Source organism: Hippopotamus amphibius, chromosome 9 (genome assembly GCF_030028045.1).
Source record: "Hippopotamus amphibius kiboko isolate mHipAmp2 chromosome 9, mHipAmp2.hap2, whole genome shotgun sequence".
Lineage (NCBI taxonomy): Eukaryota > Metazoa > Chordata > Mammalia > Artiodactyla > Hippopotamidae > Hippopotamus > Hippopotamus amphibius.
The window spans coordinates 72,927,937-72,946,377 of record NC_080194.1 but is presented as its reverse complement, the minus strand read 5'-3'; the positions used below and the strand labels follow the sequence as shown (position 1 = coordinate 72,946,377).

At 35.8% G+C, this 18,441-nt stretch overlaps 1 protein-coding gene across 1 annotated transcript in view; it reads right to left on the bottom strand.

The window, feature by feature from the left end:
• LOC130861207 (glycerophosphodiester phosphodiesterase domain-containing protein 4-like) overlaps positions 1 to 18,441 on the bottom strand; it is a 132,492-nt gene that overhangs the window by 107,201 nt on the left and 6,850 nt on the right. Inside the window, exons 3-4 of the mRNA XM_057749827.1 lie at positions 3,845 to 3,938; positions 1,411 to 1,470 (exon numbers count right to left, since the gene is read on the bottom strand). Of these exons, the coding sequence (XP_057605810.1) occupies positions 1,411 to 1,470; positions 3,845 to 3,938 (154 nt within the window). The remainder of the gene's footprint in view (positions 1 to 1,410; positions 1,471 to 3,844; positions 3,939 to 18,441) is intronic.

The window sequence follows — 18,441 nt, the reverse complement described above, 5'->3', positions numbered from 1 at the left end:
AAAAGCACTGTAGTGGCTATCCTTTATGCCTGAATAAAGGTGAGATGCGCTGCCAATGAAATTGGCTTCCTTCTCATCAAAGGCAATGACGAGATCCTGTTGTGGCAGAGGCCAAGTAGCAGCACTCACTGCCAGAGGAAAGGTAAGCACGGTTTCTATAAAAGGCACAAGCCTGGAATGAATATCAGAATGGTTTAACCCATAGGGATTCTTGGTAGTGACTAACGGCCTCATGGTGTCTGAACTCCAAAACCCTTGGTGATCTCAGTAAGGCCTATATGTTCACTCCTCAATTTCCTCTTTCCCTGTATGATCTTATGACTCTCTTGGTGGAGTCAATGCTTGTCTTCCTATACCCCCTGAAATTTCTCTGCTGAGGTCCTTTTGACTCTCCCTTATTTCCATCTATTCTAACTCTTAAATTTGTATTTCCTTTCATACTTCCCTTTTGAGTAAGAGGAAATTTAAGAAGACTACTCAGAGAGTTTGACATGTTCCTGAATTTGAGGAAACACAAGGAATGGTATCTAAACCATGCCTGAAAAATTTTATAAATGGCAAGAGACTGTGGCTGGAAATGCTCAAGCCCATGGCAGAACAAAACAAGGGAGGCAAAGTTGGAAACAAGCTGCATTTCTTCAGATGTTGGGGCAATGACACCTGTTTCCTGGAACCATATATGGATCCTTTGAGAGAAACCATGCTCCAAACTAAGGGAGAGTCAAAAGGACCTCAACAGAGTAATTTCAGGGGGTATAGGAAGACAGGCATTCACTCCACCAAGAGAGTTTCAGTCAAGGTTCTCAGCAAAAGGGTCTCTGAAAATACACATAGAAAAGCCTTATGGTAAAGAGACAACAACTGTGCATTGACCTGGTCCTGATGAAATCAACTCTAGTGGACCCTGTTGCTCCTTCTTGTGGGACTGTATTGTTTTATCCTAACTCCCCTTCCCCTGGGACCTACTCTAGTGGAAGAAAAGGACAATCACCCTCTCTTGACCACTGTAGGTTTCCAGGTCTGGGTCATGTGAAAACAGGGGTAGAGAAAATTCTCATAAAGCTGGAGTTTTGTTTATTACAATGAACTGAAATTGTTAATGTCTAAAACGGTAATCTTCTTGTGGACTGGGAAAATAATGGAGCTTGCTATAGATTTAATGGGGATGGAAAGAACAGTCACAGACTGAGTTTAACAAAGAATGGTGAGAAAAAATAAAGTTTCGGTTCAGCTTCATCAGTAAGCCAGTCCCATCTATTATAAATTGAATGATTTCAGTTGAAACAGTGTAAGCAGATCTCTTCTTTCCAAGGGAGACAAAGAAAGAGAAGCTCTATATTTAACACTTAGTGCCAAAGAGGCACAGTCAGTCCTGGTCTCAGGTCTCCTATGAAGATTCAAATGTCCTACCTTATGATACCAGTGCAGGTAAAGTTCCTTTTTTTCCCAACACAACAAAAATCCAACAACCTGAAAAAAACAAAGAAGAAAAAAGAAATTATTTTGAAATCACCAAGATGCTATCCAAAACATTGTTCTGAACTCAAAATTCCTTCCACAGTCCTGCATTACATTCACTTCTTGCTACACCTGCCCTTCTTAGCATCTAGGAGTTGGCCATTCTGTTCCTCTGCCTAAAAAGCTCTCCCTCCGCATGCCACTGAGCCTTCAAACACAGTTCACATGTCACCTCCTGGTTTGTAACTTTCAACAGCAACCCAGAGAGAATTTATTATTATCTTCTCTGGGATTTTGTAACAATCATCACACTGATATCCTTCCTGAGTCCCTACCAATTTCTTTTCCCTGTGATGAAGCTTAATCCTGGTATTACTTAGAGCCACTAGTGAGAGAACAGAGGTCAATGACCAGCTCTTCCAAAGGTCATTTAAAAGCTCTTTCTTGAGGAACCAGTGCCATTGTTACAGTTGTTAACCACTGTTGTTAACATTGGTATTAGTCAATAAACCTTAATTAGATTTGAAACTAAATCTAGGCAGTCACCAAGTCAGTGTGGAGATGGAGACTGAAAACTGGAGGCTTCAGATGCTTAGGATATTAATGAGAGTTTGAATGTATAAGATAATCACCTTTTATCAAAATAATTTTATGTATATACTTTTTACTTGTTCTTTACTGAATTCTATAAAATACCATTTTATTAAATATTATCATTCTCATTTGAAAGAAAAGAAACAGGTTCAGAAGAGTTATATGACTTGACCAGAGTTACAAACTAACCTGAAGATAAAGTAGAAATAAAATCCAGGTCTCCTCTGCAGTTGCCATTTTATGTATCAAAAAAAGAGGTAGGATAGGGTAGAAAGCTTGCTAAAATACACTGCTTGTCAGGCACTGGAACTCATTCCCAGCTTAGAAGCTAACTATACCATTTGATATTCATTGTGTATGAGTGCAGTACAATTCAGTGGCCAGATTCTTGCCCAAAACACATCCTTTATCTGCATTTTCCTCACTAAAAAGTTTCTAACTAGTCTCTACCTATAGTCACTCTCCACACCACAACTTCCAGGATGATTTCCCTAAATAGAAATCTGATTTATGCTAAATGTATTAGCCTACTTTTCAGGCCTTCCAAAGTCTGTCACAAGCCTATCTAAAAAGATGTTACCCATTTTTCTTCAATATCCCCTACATGCTAACAGTACTGATTCTTCCCTCTTATCTAGTCACACCCCATGTATTTCTGTCTTGCTGACTTTGTCACGATGTTCCCACAGCCTGGAACTTTCTTCCCCATCCCCATAAAAACATATCTCAATCCAACATCTCTTTGAGATCCCCCTCCTGTGCCACCTCTTCCAATAAGTCTCACTTAATCCTCTTGGCTGGAAGTCACCTCTTCCTTCTCAGAACCCATGCAGAATGTTAGTTAGGCCCCTCTAATGACAATTATAATGCTCTGTGTTGGTTGCTTTTGTCTATGACCTAGTTCCCTCCTAGATTCTAAACTCACTGTATTAAGGACTAATTGTAACTATATTTCATACCTATCACTTTGAAGTGCCCTGTATGAAAACAGAAACTGCACATCTTGTTGATTTCTGTATCCTCGGTACTTATTACTCATATAATGATCCATATATTTGGTTGAAAGAAAAATTAATACAAATGTCAACTGATTTGGGGGTTGGGATCTTCGTTATCAGATAGGAAATTAGTGGGGACAAGAAATCACGAAATCAGAGAAAGATATATATGCCTACATGTAAGTGGGCACTGAAAAACTCTAGTTACCTCAAAGTTATTCTCCCATAAGCTTTCCACTTCTGCAGACTCCTCTATCGCCTGGCCTGAATTTCTCACATTACGTGACACTACTATGTCAGGAATCAGGAAGGGTCACTATTGCCTAAAGACTAAAGTGTAATTTGCACTTGGACTAGGGGAATAGCATTTGCACATTAGAATTATGCAGATTTAACATACTAGCTAATTTGTAAGACCCAGAAAGACTCAGGAGATGGGCTATGAAATGAGTGGTTCAACATGTAAAGGTACTGCTATGTGAAGGTGTAGGTGTCTAAAATGACAATATTGAGTGAACCAGAAAATAAGCCATGAAACAGGGGAAGAGAAAAAGGATGTTCTGCCACCCTTTCAAAGGGTCAAAGTGGTAAGACACCCTCTAACAGCACAACTCTTTTTTCCTCCATCTATCCTTCCTGCCTAATATTCTAGTGGCTGGTGTAAATCCCAACTCTGCTAAGAGTCATCTGAGGTTCTGAGGGCTCCCAGCTCCAACTAGGAACCATACCACAGACAGAGCACCTCATGAGGCTACTCAGGAAGGGAGTGGGAAGAAATGGGAAACATTACTCACCAATAGCAATGATGTGTAGGCAGCCAGGATCCCAAATAAACTCAGCAAGACAATGGACCAGAAGAACCAGACTCCTGTACTTAGAAAAACAACCCTGCAAAAAATGTTTCAGTTCTTAAAATATAGTAAAAATTAGTTGCATCTGTGTCAAAGTTGGGGGAAAAGACTAGATTAAATGAGGCATAAGAAAATGGAGGGAGGTAGGAAGAGAAGCAATTTGGGAACAGATGTGCGAGGACCTTTGGGGATATTTAGTTGAGAAGTTTTAACACTGTTTTATGGGCAATTGGGTACTTTAACGGGGTTCTTTGATTTTTTAAAGTTCTTTAGGATGCGTATTCAAAAATTATGTACTCTGTAAAAACAATATAGTGCAAGAAATCTGGAATGCCAAAAGAGAAGAAGTCATCCATAAATTTAATGCCTTCATATAGCTAATACTTTCCATTTTGCCATGTTCCTTGTCCATATGAATGTATGTTTTCTTACCTAACTTCAAGCCACCATATTATTATAATTTCTCTATTCTGTGTAAGAGATTTGGGCCCTTTAAAAACAGTTCTGGTCTTTCCTGTTCCTAAAGTAGTTTATGAGAGAAAACTGCTAATGATTTTCTAAGAGAAACAGCGTTCCACTTAATCTAGGTATTATATGTCACAGAATTTAGGCTCTTCATTTAAAGATAATAGAAATTATTCCATCTCCCTATAAGACCTGGAAAAAATAATTATATAAAATATGGTTAGTGAACATATGACCACATTTACAATAAGAAAGAAAATTCTCTTTGGTAAGAGGCTAGAAGACAAACCAAGATAAAGAAATAGGCAAGTAGCCATCCTAGCAAGAGTGCTCCCACATAAAGATACTGGGAAGAGTACTCTGTGAAAGATGAGCTCACAACCAGGAATCAGAAAATTTGTAAGTAATATTAGCAAATTACCATCATAAAGCCAACTAATGGAATAACTTGCATATGAAAAATGTAATAAAACAATCAGACAAGAACTACAAAATAACTATATTCAAAATCTTCAGAGAGAGAAAGGAAGGACTCATATCCACGTAACAATAGCATGTTTAAACACAAGCGCAGTAATGATCAAAACAATGAAAAGATATTGAAAAAAAAAAATCCTGCAAGATGGACTTAATAGCAGTCTAAATACAGCCAAAGCATAAATCAAATGGCTTAACCAAGTAGCAAAATTGACTTTTCAAGTGAGAAAGAAAAGTTAAGTCCTGCCATTTAATGGTGCCTCTATCTTTCTTATTTTTTGTTTTTAAATGTTATTTTCTTAGTCATACCCAAAAACATGATTGCAAAAGGATGCAAAACAAAATCAGCAAAGAGAAAAGGCATGTGGGATGACATCTGGGGGAAATCAGATATTTTTAAATCATTGCTCTGGCCACATTAGTTTTTTTTCAGTCCTTACCAAGATAATGGTCTTCTTTTGTATATTCACTCACATGTAAATATTAGTTCAGCTCCAAACTCTCCCACCAAACCCAGGTGAAGTTCCCACCTATCTGCTGTGTTCTGTAGGCAAAGGAAGAATTGTGATATTTTTCTCTTTTTGTCTCCTCCTCTTCTACTTCTTCTTGTCCCATTCACCTGTACTCACTCTAGGTGGTGGTGGTGGGGTAAAACAAGGCAGTCAGAAGAATGAAAAGGTGCTTAGGTGACTGCTAAAAACATCAGTGGGAATTGAAAAAGGCAGTCTTTCTTTGCCCTGATTTCTTTAAACTGGGAATATATAGTTGCTCAAGACTATGCTGTAGGCTCACTCTACATGGATTCCCAATTGAGGCTTCTTCTGACATAGCATTTTCAAGCTGCTTTCTCTTTGCTCTAGGCCATTGTTTTACATCTTTCTAGCAGCATATTCATGCTGCACTTGTAGATGAAGTTCTCATTCAAGAGAGACAGTGTTCTTGGAAACTTCTAATCTAAATTCAAATTCACTTTACTATTGTTTAAATAAATCTTCTAGGACCCCTTGCCTGCTTTCCCATAGCTGCAAGGTGCAGCTTTCTTGCACCTTCTCCCAATGCACACTGTACATACCATAATGCTTTATATCAGTAGAGCCAATTATCAGCTGACAGTAACTCTGAGGAAAAAAAGACGCATGGTGATGAACCACTGGGTACCTTCACATAGCAAGGAAGGAGGAGACAAGTCTAACCTCACAACACAGAGGGGAAAAATAAGAAGTGACAGTTACTCCACCAAAAATTCTGCTCAATCTCTCCCTAGCCAAAGGGAACAACTTAGAAAAGTTGGACAATACATTTTTTTAAAAATTCTAAAGGAAGGCATCAGAGAGCCACCAGGCAGTGAAGAAATAACTAACCAACATCCAAATGAGAGAGGAAATCCAGAAATATAACTTGGCATTTGGGTGATTTTTCTCTAGAAGTGTCTGAGATATAGGAAGAAGGTCTTCCTTATCTTGAAGCTCTAAGAGGACAAAAAGGGGAGAGGGTACTCTGGTAAACACTATACGCTTTGATTTGGGACCCCTGAGGACTGTATGCTAAGAGTAATCATTAACTGGAAATAGACTGCTTTCTGGAGACTAAACCATCTAAATGTGGGAAATTTGACTCTCTGAGAGGACATAATGCAACTTGAGGTCTCAAATTACCTATACAACTTTTCGCATACAATATCTGGCACTCCGGAAAAATCATCAGGCACACCAGGAGAGACCACATAGTGAGTGCCAAAAGAAACAACGGACAACATAAAAATATCTTCAGCAAATGTAGATAATAAAGGTATCAGGTACAGACTTGTAAATAACCATGCTTAAAAAATTGAGACGGGGACAAAATTTAGAATTTCAGCAGAGACCTATTAACAAGAGGACCAATTAAAGAATTCTATAAAAGAAAATACAGCAACAAAAATTAAGAATTCAGTGAGCATATTTAATAGCAGGTAAAACAGAGCCAAAAAGAATTTGTTTAGCAACCCTATCCAAAAATGGGCGGAAGACCTAAACAAGCATTTCTCCAAAGAAGACATACAGATGGCCAACAAACACATGAAAAGATGCTCAACATCACTAATCATTAGAGAAATGCAAATTAAAACCACAATGAGGTATCACCTCACACCAGTCAGATTGGCCATCATCAAAAAACCTAGAAAAAATAAATGCTGGAGAGGCTGTGGAAAAAAGGGAACCCTCCTGCACTGTTGGTGGGAACGTAAAGTGATTCAGCCACTATGGAAAACAGTATGGAGGTGCCTTAAAAAACTAAAAATAGAACTACCACATGACCCAGAAGTCCCCTACTGGGCATATACTCAGAGAAAACCATAATTTAAAAAGATACATGTACCGCAATGTTATTGCAGCATTATTTACAATAGCCAGGACATGGAAGCAACCTAAATGTCCATTGACAGATGAATGGATAAAGAAGATGTGGCACACTATGGAAAAGAGTATGGAGGTTCCTTAAAAAACTAAAAATGGAACTACCATATGACCCAGCAATCCCATTCCTGAGCATATACCCTGAGAAAACCGTAATTCAAAAAGAAACATATACCACAATGTTCATTGCAGCCCTATTTATAATAGCCAGGACATGGAAGCAACCTAAATGCCCATCAACAGAAGAATAGATAAAGAAGATGTGGCACATATATACAATGGAATATTACTCAGCTATAAAAATGAATGAAATTGAGTTATTTGCAGTGAGGTGGATGGACCTAGAGTCTGTCATACAGAGTGAAGTAAGTCAGAAAGAGAAAAACAAATACTGTATGCTAACACATATACATGGAATCTTAAAAAATGGTACTGATGAAGACAGTGGCAGGGGAAGAATAAAGATGTAGATGTAGAGAACAGACTTGAGGACATGGGACGGGGGGAAGGAGAAGCTGGGACAAAGTGAAAGAGTAGTATTGACATTTACACACTACCAAATGTAAAACAGATAGCTAGTGGGGAGCAACTGCATAACACAGGGAGATCAACTCAATTGGTGATGACCTTGAGAGGTGGAATAGGAAGGGTGGGAGGGAGGCTCAAGAGGGAGGGTTATGGGGCTATATGTATAAATGCAGCTGATTCACTTTGTTATACAGCAGAAACTGGCACAACAGTGTAAAGCTATTATACTCTGATAAAGACCGAAAGATTTTTAAAAAGTTTGTTTAGCAAAAAACAAGTCAGGAAAAAAATACTAAGAACAAAAGAGAGAGACATAAAAAAAAAACCATGAGAAATACAGAAGAAAGGGTAAGATACATGGGGGATAAAGAGAAAAGGTCTAATATACATGAAACTAAAGTTTCAGAAGGAGAGGCAATAGAAAAATGGGATAAAAGCAATATTTGAAAAGATAATGGCTGAGAATGTTTTCAAAATGATTAAAAATATTGGATTGGTCTGGGATGATTCAGAAAAGAATTTACTGTAGGGATTAGACCTTATGCTATTACAGAAGATGCTAGAGAAGGTTGTTACATGTGCTCTGATAGTTGATCACTGGGTGATGTTTATACCTCTAATTTAAGTAGTAGTATATCTGGTTAACTACTATTAACAAATCTCATTTTCAATGGTAGAGAAGTGAGAGAAGTGAAAATTCATATATACATCCTTACATATCATATATATCATAAATATATATTATTTATATATGTATATCATTCAAATATATACATGTGTGTATACATATGTAATATATATCTTTGTCCTTTGGTGTCACCAATGATGATGTCATGTTAGATGGTAAGAGGAACTTTGAAGATGGAATTAAGGTTACTAGTCAGCTGACTTTAAAGTAGGGAGATTATTCTGGATTATCAGACTGAATCCAGTGTAATCACATGAGCTCTTAAATTCAGAAAAGAAGGCAGAAGAGGAAGTCAGAGGGATGACAAAGAAGGAGAAGTCAGAGAAATCTGAAGTGTGAGAAGAACTTGAAACACCATTGCTAGCTTTTAAAGTAGATTGTAAGATAGAGAAGGTCACAAGCTATAAACTGAGAACAACTCCCATCTGACAATCACTAAAGAATGAGCACTTCATTCCAACAACCAGAAGGAACTGGATTCTGCCACCAACTTAAATGAACCTGGAAGTGATTCTCACTCAGAGCTCCAGTTAAAAGCCCAGGCCAGCTGGCACCTTGATTTTGGCCTTATGAGATCCTAGGCAGAATACCCAAGTCATACCTCACTTCTGACCAACAAAACTGTGAGATAATAAATGGTATTCTTTGGTGTCACTCAATTTGTGGTAATTTGCTATGGTAGCCATGGACAACTGCCCATGAAACTTACTTGTGTCTTTAGGATCAGTGGGAGCTCACTCTCATATTTACAACTTCTATTTGATGATGGAATATTGCTGTGAGGATTCTGTCTCATTCTGAGTATGTTAATTGAACTATGCATTCCAGAACTAGAGAAATAACCGCAGTGTGGTCTGGGGACCCACTATGTCCACTCTAGAGGTAGGCCTGAACCAAAATTGCGTTGACTACCTACCATCCAAAAGTTCCTGCTCTTACTTAGGAGTCATGGTGGTGTTTTATATCTCCAGTTATTCATTTCAGTTCAGAGTCAGTGTTCAGTAATCCCACAAAAGTATTTCTTCTTCCCCAATGACAAGCATCCTGGTAAATAATTAGAGGTTCTTCTGGGAGAAAACTAGGAGGAATAGTGATAGCATATAGTTTTGGCTTTGCAGCAAGGTCTTTTGTCAATGCTTTTGCTCCATTCAAGGGCCAGTTTATTTGGTAAATAAGTGAAATAAAAAACAGGAAAACAATGGCAAAGATCAACCAAACTACAAGTTGGTTTTTTGAAAAGATAAACAAAATGACAACCCTTTAGCAAGACTAAACAAAAGAAAACCCCCAAATAAAAAAACACCTCTGAACAGATCCAAATAAATAAAATTATAAATGAAAGAGGAGACATTACAATGAATACCACAGAAATATGAGGGTGAGTCAAAAATTATCTGCACTCCGGTAATATCAAAATTTCTGTTGGCCACAGTGTCATATCAGCACTTTACATCCAAGGCTACTGTCTCCCAAGTCACTACTATGCAGGTGTGAACATGTTACATTAGTTCATTTGTGACTGTGGTGCAGGCAAAAATGGATGCCCCGCTTGTGATGTGCATGAAAGAAGAGCAGCGTGCAATGATTCATTTTTCGTGGTCTGAGGGTGTACCTGGTGCCTTTATTTATCTAAGACTTTGTGTGCAGTATGGAGAAAGTGTTTTGTCATGAAAAAGTGTGTATGAATGAATAGAGAAGTTCAAGGAAGGTCGTATAAGTGTCAGCCATTAAGAAGCAGCCAGATTCACTTCTGATAAAGAAGTGAAGACAGCAGTGCATTTGTGGCTCACAGCTCAGCCTATAACATTTTTTACTGAGGGAATACAAAAGCTTGTTGACAGGTGGACAAAGTGTATTGAAAAGAAAGGAGACTGTTGAAAAATGATGTATTTATCTTTTCTAAAAGTTAACTAAAGTAAATTCTACAGCCAGAGTGCAGATAATTTTTGACTCACTTTTGTACAAAGGACCAGAAGAGACTATATGAACAACTATATGACAAAAAACTGGACAACATAGAAGAAATGGATAAAATCCTAGAAACATACAACCTACCAAGACTGAATCATGAAAAACGGAAAATCAATACTGAGTAAGGAGATTGAGTAAGCAATCAAAAACTAGTATCAGATTGTTTCACTGGTAAATTTTAACAATATTTAAAATAGAAAAACACCAATCCTTCTCAAACTCTTCAAAAAACAAAAAAGGAAAGAACACTCCCAAAGTCATTTTATGAAGCCAGAATTACCCTGATATCAAAGTCAGATAAGGACACTAAAAGAAAACTATAGGCCAATATCCCTGATAAATATAGATATAAAAATTTAACAAAAAATTACCAGCAAAGCAGACTAAAGAGCACATTAAAAAAAATAACACCATGATCAAGTGGAATTCCCTGTGACACAAGAATAGGTCAGTACACATAAATCAATAAATGTGAAACATTACATTAATAGAAAGATAAAAATCATATCATCTCAATAGATGCCAAAGCATCTGACAAAACTTCACATCCATTCATGATAAAAACTCTCAATAAACTGGGTTAAAAGGAATTTACTTCAACATAATAAAAGGCACATATGACAAGCTCACAGCTAACATCATTCTCAATGGTGAAAAACTGAAAGCTTTACCTCTAAGATCAGGAACAATACAAGGATGCCCACTCACCACTTTTATTCAACATAGCATTGGAAGGCCTGGCGAAAGCAATCCGGAAGAAAAAGAAGTAAAAGGCTTTAGAATTGGAAAGGAAGAAGTAAAACTGTCACTATTCACAGATAACATGACATTATATACAGAAAATCCAAAAGACTCCACAAAAAAATGTTAAAATTGATAAATGAATTCAGTAAATTTGCAGGATACAAAATCAACATACAAAAAGCTGTTGCATTTCTATACACTAATAACAAGCTATCAGAAACAGAAATTGAGAAAACAATCCATTCATAATTACATCAAAAAGAATACAGTCAACCCAAGAGATAAAAGAACTATACACTGAAAGATATGACAATGATGAAAGAAATTGAATACACAATTAAATGGAAAGATATCGTGTTCATTGGAAGATTAATACTGTTAAACTTCCCATACTACCCAAAATTATCTACAGAGTCAAGGTACACCCTATCAAATTTCCAAAAGCATTATCCACAGAAATAGAACAAACAATCCTAAAATTTATATGGCACCATGAAAGCCCATGAATAGCCAAAGCAGTCTTGAGAAAGAAGAGTAAAGCTAGGGACCTCACATTCCCTGATTTGAAACTATATTACAAAGTTACAACAATCAAAACAGTAGAGTATTGGCATAATTAACAGACACATAGATAAATGGACACAATAGAGTCCAAAAAAAAAAGTCCAAAAATAGGAGAGGCATGCACAAGAAGGCAGAGTACAATGGCCCTAAGCGCACCTCCTCCACAGGCACACCAAAATTACAACTATTTATAGAGTAACTCCCAAAGAGAGCTACTTGAAGACTAGTAGAAAACATCTTCTACAACTTAAGATATAAAGAAGGAGCCACAATGAGACAGGTAGAAGGGGCGGAGTCACAGCGTAGTCAAGACTCTTACCCCCGGCTAGGCAACCCACAAACTGAAGGATAATTACAACTGCAGAGGTTCTTCCCAAGGAACAAAGGGCTCAAGCCCCACATCAGGCTCCTCAAACCAAGCGTCTTGCACTGGGAATATTAGCTTCAGAACATTTGGCTCTGAAGGCCAGTGGGGCTTACTTTTGGGAGAGCCAGAAGACGGTAGGAAATAGGAACTCCACTCTTAAAGGATACATACAAAATGTAAAGTACTCTGAGACCCAGGGCAGGAGGAATAATTTGAAAAGATCCTGGGTTACACTCACTTGCTTAGAGGACTGGGATAGGAAAAGTGGGAAGGAGTTGCAGGAGGGAGGGCATATGGGTTTATATGTATAAATACAGCTGATTCATTTTGTTATACAACAAAAACTGGCACAACAGTGTAAGGCAATTATATTCCAATAAAGAGCTAAAAAAAAAAAAAAGACTGTAACAAGAGAAAAAGAAGGACATCACATTATGATAAAGGGATCAATCCAAGAAGATATAACAATTGTAAATATATATACACCCAACAAAAGATCACCTAAATACATAAAGCAAATATTAAAAGATATAAAGGAAGAAACTGACAGTAACACAATAATAGTAGGGGACTTTAACACCTTATTTACGTTAATGAATAGATAATCCAGACAGAAAATCAACCAGGAAACACTGACGTGAAACGACACATTGGACCTAATGAACATAAGAGATATATATATAGTACATGTCTTCCAAAGCATAATCCACTCTTTTCAAGGACACAGAACACTCCCCATGATAGATCACATGCCAGGCCAAAAAACAAGTCTCAGTAAACTTAAGATTAAAATCATAGCAAGCTTCTTTTCCAGCCACAATGGTAGAAGACTAAAAAGCAACTACAAGAAAAAAACTGAAAAACACAAACACATGAAAGCTAAACAATATGTTACTAAAAAACAAATAGGTCACTAAATAAATGAAAGATGAAATTTAAAAAACTTGGAGACAAGTGACAATGAAAACACATCTCTCCAATATCTATGGGTTACAGAAATAGCAGTTCTAAGAAAAAAGTTTATAATGATAAAAAGCCTACTTTAGGAAACAGGGAAAATCTCAAACAACATCACCATACAAGTAAAGGACCAGAAAAAGAAGAAAAAACAAAACTCAAAGTTAGTAGAAGGAAAGAAATCATAAAGATCAGAGTGGAAACAAATAAAATAGACTAGAAAAACAATAGAAAATACCAGTGAAAATAAGAGCTAGTTCTTCGAAAAGATAAACAAAATTGGTAAACCATTAGCCAGACTCATCAAGAAAAAAAAGAGAGGGCCCAAATCAACAAAATCAGAAATGAAAACGGAAAAGTTACAACTGACACCACAGAAATACAGAGCATAGCAAGAGACTACTACAAACAATTATATGCCAATAAAATGGACAACCTAGAAATTCCAAATTCCTGGAAATGTATAATCTCTTAAATTTGAATCAAGAAGAAATAGAAAATATGAACACATTACTTACTTGTATTGAAACCAAATTAGTAATGTTTAAAAAATCCAAAAAACAGAAGTCTGGGACTAATGGCTTCATGAGTAAATTCTATGAAACATTTAAAGAAGATTTAATACCTCTTCTTCTCAAACTATTCCCCAAAAATTAGAAAAACACTTCCAAACTCATTCTATGAGGCCAGCATCACCCTGATAACAAAACCAAAGATATGACCAAAAAGAAAATTACAGCCCAGTATCACCGATGGACATAGATGCAAAATTCATCAACAAAATATTACCAAACCAAATTCAGCAATATATTAAAAGGATCATACACTGTGATCAAGTGGAATTTATCCCAGCAAAGCAAGGATGGTTAAAAACCCACAAATCAATCAGTGTGATACACCACATTAACAAACTGAAGACTAAAAATCATATGATCATCTCAACATATGATCAAAAGGCTTTTGACAAAATTCAATATCCATTTATGGTCAAGAAAAAACTCAACAAGGTGAGTACAGAGGGACTATGCCTCAAAATATAAAGGCTATATAGGCAGGCCCATGGCCAACATCATATTTAACCATGAAAAACTGAAAGTATTTCCTTTAACACCAGAAACAAGACAAGGATGCCCACTCTCACCACTTTTATTAAGAACATTTTTGGTAATCCCATAGACAAGAAAGGAAATAAAAGGAATCCAAGTTGGAAAGAAGTAAAAATGTCACTGTTAGCAGATGATATGATACTATACATACAGAAAATCCTAAAGATGCCACCAATAAGCTTCTAGAACTCATCAATGATTTTGGTCAAGTTGCAGGGATAAAAAACTATTACATAGAAATCTGTTGCATTTTTATACACTAACAACAAACATCAGAGAGAGAAATAAGAAATCAAAAGCATTTACAATCACAACAAAAAAGAACAAGATACCTGAGAATAAATTTAACTAAAGGGATCAAAGACTTGTACTTGGAAAATCCTAAGACACTGATGAAATAAATGGAAGATGATAACAAACAGATGGAAAGATATACCATGCTCATGGATTAGAAGAATAAGTACTGTTAAAATGACATTACTACCAAAGGCAATGTACAGATTCAATAGAATCCCTATGAAAATACCAAAGGCATTTTTCACAGAACTAAAACAAATAATTCTAAAATTTGTATGGGAACAAATTAACACAATATTGTAAATCAACTATACTTCACTTAAAAAAAAGAAAAAAAATTATATGGGAACACAAAAGACTCCAAGTAGGCAAAATAACCTGAAGAAAGAACAGAGCTGGGGGTATCACATGCCCTGATTTCAAACTATATTATAAAGCTACAGCAATCAAAACAGTATGGCACAAAAACAGACACATAGGTCATCTTAACAGAACAGAGGGCCCATAAATAAAGCCACACATATCGGCAATTAACCTATAACAAAGGAGGCAAGAATATACAATGGGGAAAAAGACAATTTCTTCAATAACTGTTATTAGGGGAAAAAGTACAACTATTTGCAAAACAATCAAACTGGACTATTTTCTCACCCCATATGCAAAAATAAACTCAAAATGAATTAAAGACTTAAATGTAAGACCTGAAACCATAAACTATCTAGAGGAAAACACAGGCAGTAAACTCTCTGACATCAGTCTTAGTGATTTTTCTTTTTTAACATATCCCTCAGGCAAAGGTAACAAAAGTAAAAATAAACAAAATGGACTCTACCAAACTCAAAAGCTTTTGCACAGTGAAGGAAACGATCAACAAAATGAAATGTAGCCTATTGAATGAAAGATAATATTTGTAAGTCATATATGTGATTAAGGAGTGAATATTTAAAATATGTAAAGAACTCAAACAACTCAGGAAAAAAATAATCTGATTAAATTGGGAAGGGGACTTGAATAGGTGTTTTTGAAAAAAAGACATATGGATGGCCAACAGGCACGTGAAAAAATGCTTAACATCACTAATCATCAGGAAAATGTAAATCAAAACCACAATTAGATATCATCTCATAACTGTCAGAATGGCTGTTATCAAAAAGACAATAAATAAGGAGTGTTGGCAAGGATGTGGAGAAAAGGGAAGGCTTGTGCACTGTTGGTGGGAATATAAATTGTTACAGCCACTATGGAAAAAATAATGGAGATGTCTCAATAAACTAAAAATAGACTACCATACAATCCAGCAATTCCATTTCTGTGTATTTTCCTTAAGAAAATAAAAACACTAATTTAAAAATATACATATGCCCCTATATTTACTGGAGCATTATTTACCTTAACTGAGATATGGAAGTAATCTAAGTGCCCATCAACAGATCAATGGGTAAAGAATATGTGGGGGGTGTGTGTGTGTGTATACACACACACACATATATAATGGAATATTATTCAGCCATAAAAAAGAACAAACTCTTGCCATTTGTAACATCATGTGTGGACCTCAATGGTATTATGCTAAGTGAAATAAGTCAGACAGGGAGAGAAAAATACTGTATGATTTCACTTATATGTAGAATCTAAAATTCAAAGCAAATGAACAAACATAACTAAACAGGAAGAGAGTCACAGACATAGAAAACAAACTGGTGGTTGCCAGAGGTGAGTGGGGTAAGGAGAGAAGAGAAGGAGCTAAGGGAGATTAAGACGTACAAACTTTCAATTATACAATAAATGTGTCACTGGCATGTAATGTACATGGAGGGGAATATACTCAATAATTAGGTAATATTTTTGGTGACAGATATAATAATATCTAGTTATCTTTGGTAACTGGACTTATCTTGGTGATCATTTTGATATGTATAAAAATAGCAGATCAGTATATTTGTACCAAGAAATAACAGTATTATAGGTCAATTATACTTCAAAATCAAACAAACAAATATCCAAAAACTCACAGAAAAAGAGATCAGGTTTGCGGTTACCAGAGGTGGTAGTTGGGTGAGGGGAAATTCACTGAAGGCAGTCAAAAGGTACAAATTTCCTGCTATAAGATTAATAAGTACTAGGAATATAATACACAACATGATAAATATAATTAACACTGTTGTATGTTACATATGAAAGTTGTTAAGAGAGAAAATCCTGAGTTCTCATCAGAAAGAAAAAAATTTTCTGTATCTTTAATTTTGTGTCTATATGAAATGATAGATGTTCACTAAATTTACTGTGGTAATAATTTCATGATGTATGGAAGTCAAATCATTTGCTATACACCTTAACCTTACACAGTGCTATATGTCAATTATATATCAATAAAACTGTAAGAAAAAGAAAGAACCCAGAAATAAATTCACACATATATGGTCAATTAATTTACAACAAAGTGGCCATGAGCCAAAAATATGCAATTAGAGAAAAACAATCTCTTCAACAAATGGTGCTGGGGGAACTGGGCAGCTACATGCATAAGAATGAATCTGGACCACTATCTTACACCACATACAGAAGGCAACTCAAAATGGATCAAAGACTTCAATGTAAAACCTGACATAAAACTCCTAGGAAACATAGGCAGTAAGCGCATTAACATTGGTCTTGGTGATGATTTTCTTGGATTTGCCACCAAAATGAAAACCAACAAAAGAAAAAACAAATAAGTGGGACTACATCTAACTAAAAAGCTTCTGTACAGCAAAGGAAATCAACAAAATAAAAAGGCAAAATGGGAGAAAATATGTGCAAATCATACATGTGATTAAGGAGTTAATAACTAAAATATATGAAAAACTCATACAATTCAATAGGAAAAAAAGTGATCAAAATTGGGAAGAGGATCTGAATAGATATTTTTCCAAACAAGACATCCAAACGGCCAATAGGTACATGAAAAGGTGCTTAATATCACTAATAATCGTAAGGGAAATGCAACTCAAAACCACAATGAAGATACCACCTGTTAGAATGGTTATTATTGATAAGATACAACAAGTGCTTGCAAAAATATAGGGAGAAGGGAACACTTATGCATTGTTGGTGGGAATGTAAATTAGTTTACCCACGCGGGGAAACCATATGGAGATTTCTCAAGAAGTTAAAAATAGAACTACCATATAATACAGCAATTCCAATTCTGGGTATTTGCCTGACAGAAGCAAAAAAAAAATACTTCCTCAAAAAAAGATATATGCACCACTCCCCACATTAACTGCAGCATTATTTACAATAGCCAAGACATAAAAACAACCTTGGTGTCCAGTGATGAATTAATAAAGAATGTGTGGTACATACTGACAAGGGGAATATTATTCACCCATATAAAAGAATAAAAAATGCCATTTATGACAACATGATTGGACCTTGATGGTATTATGCTAAGTGAAATAAGTCAGACAAAGACAAATACCATATGACCTCACTTATATGTGAAAGATAAAAAACGAAGGAAACTAAATAACTCATAGACAGAGAACAGATTGGTGGTTGCCAGAAGAGGGGGGTGAGGGTGGACAAAATGGGTGAAGATCGGAAAAGGGTACAAACTTTCAGTTATAAAATAAACATGTCCTGAGAATGTAATGTATACATCATGGTGAGTATAGTTAATAACACTATATTGTATATTTGAAAGTTGCTAAGAGAGTACTTCTTAAAACTTCTCATCACACACAAAAACTTTAATTATGTACTATGATCAGTGTTAATTAGACTTACTGTGGTGATGATTTCACCATCTCTATAAACATCAAATCATTATGCTACAGTACCTAAAACAAAGGTAATATTATACTTCAATTATATCTCAGTAAAAAGTTTTTTAAAACCAGGGAAATTTTATAAAGAAATATTTTGTATTTCCAGTACTGTGGAGTAATTTAGAACTGATCCATAAATAAAGACTGCATATAAACTAATGACAAAATTAG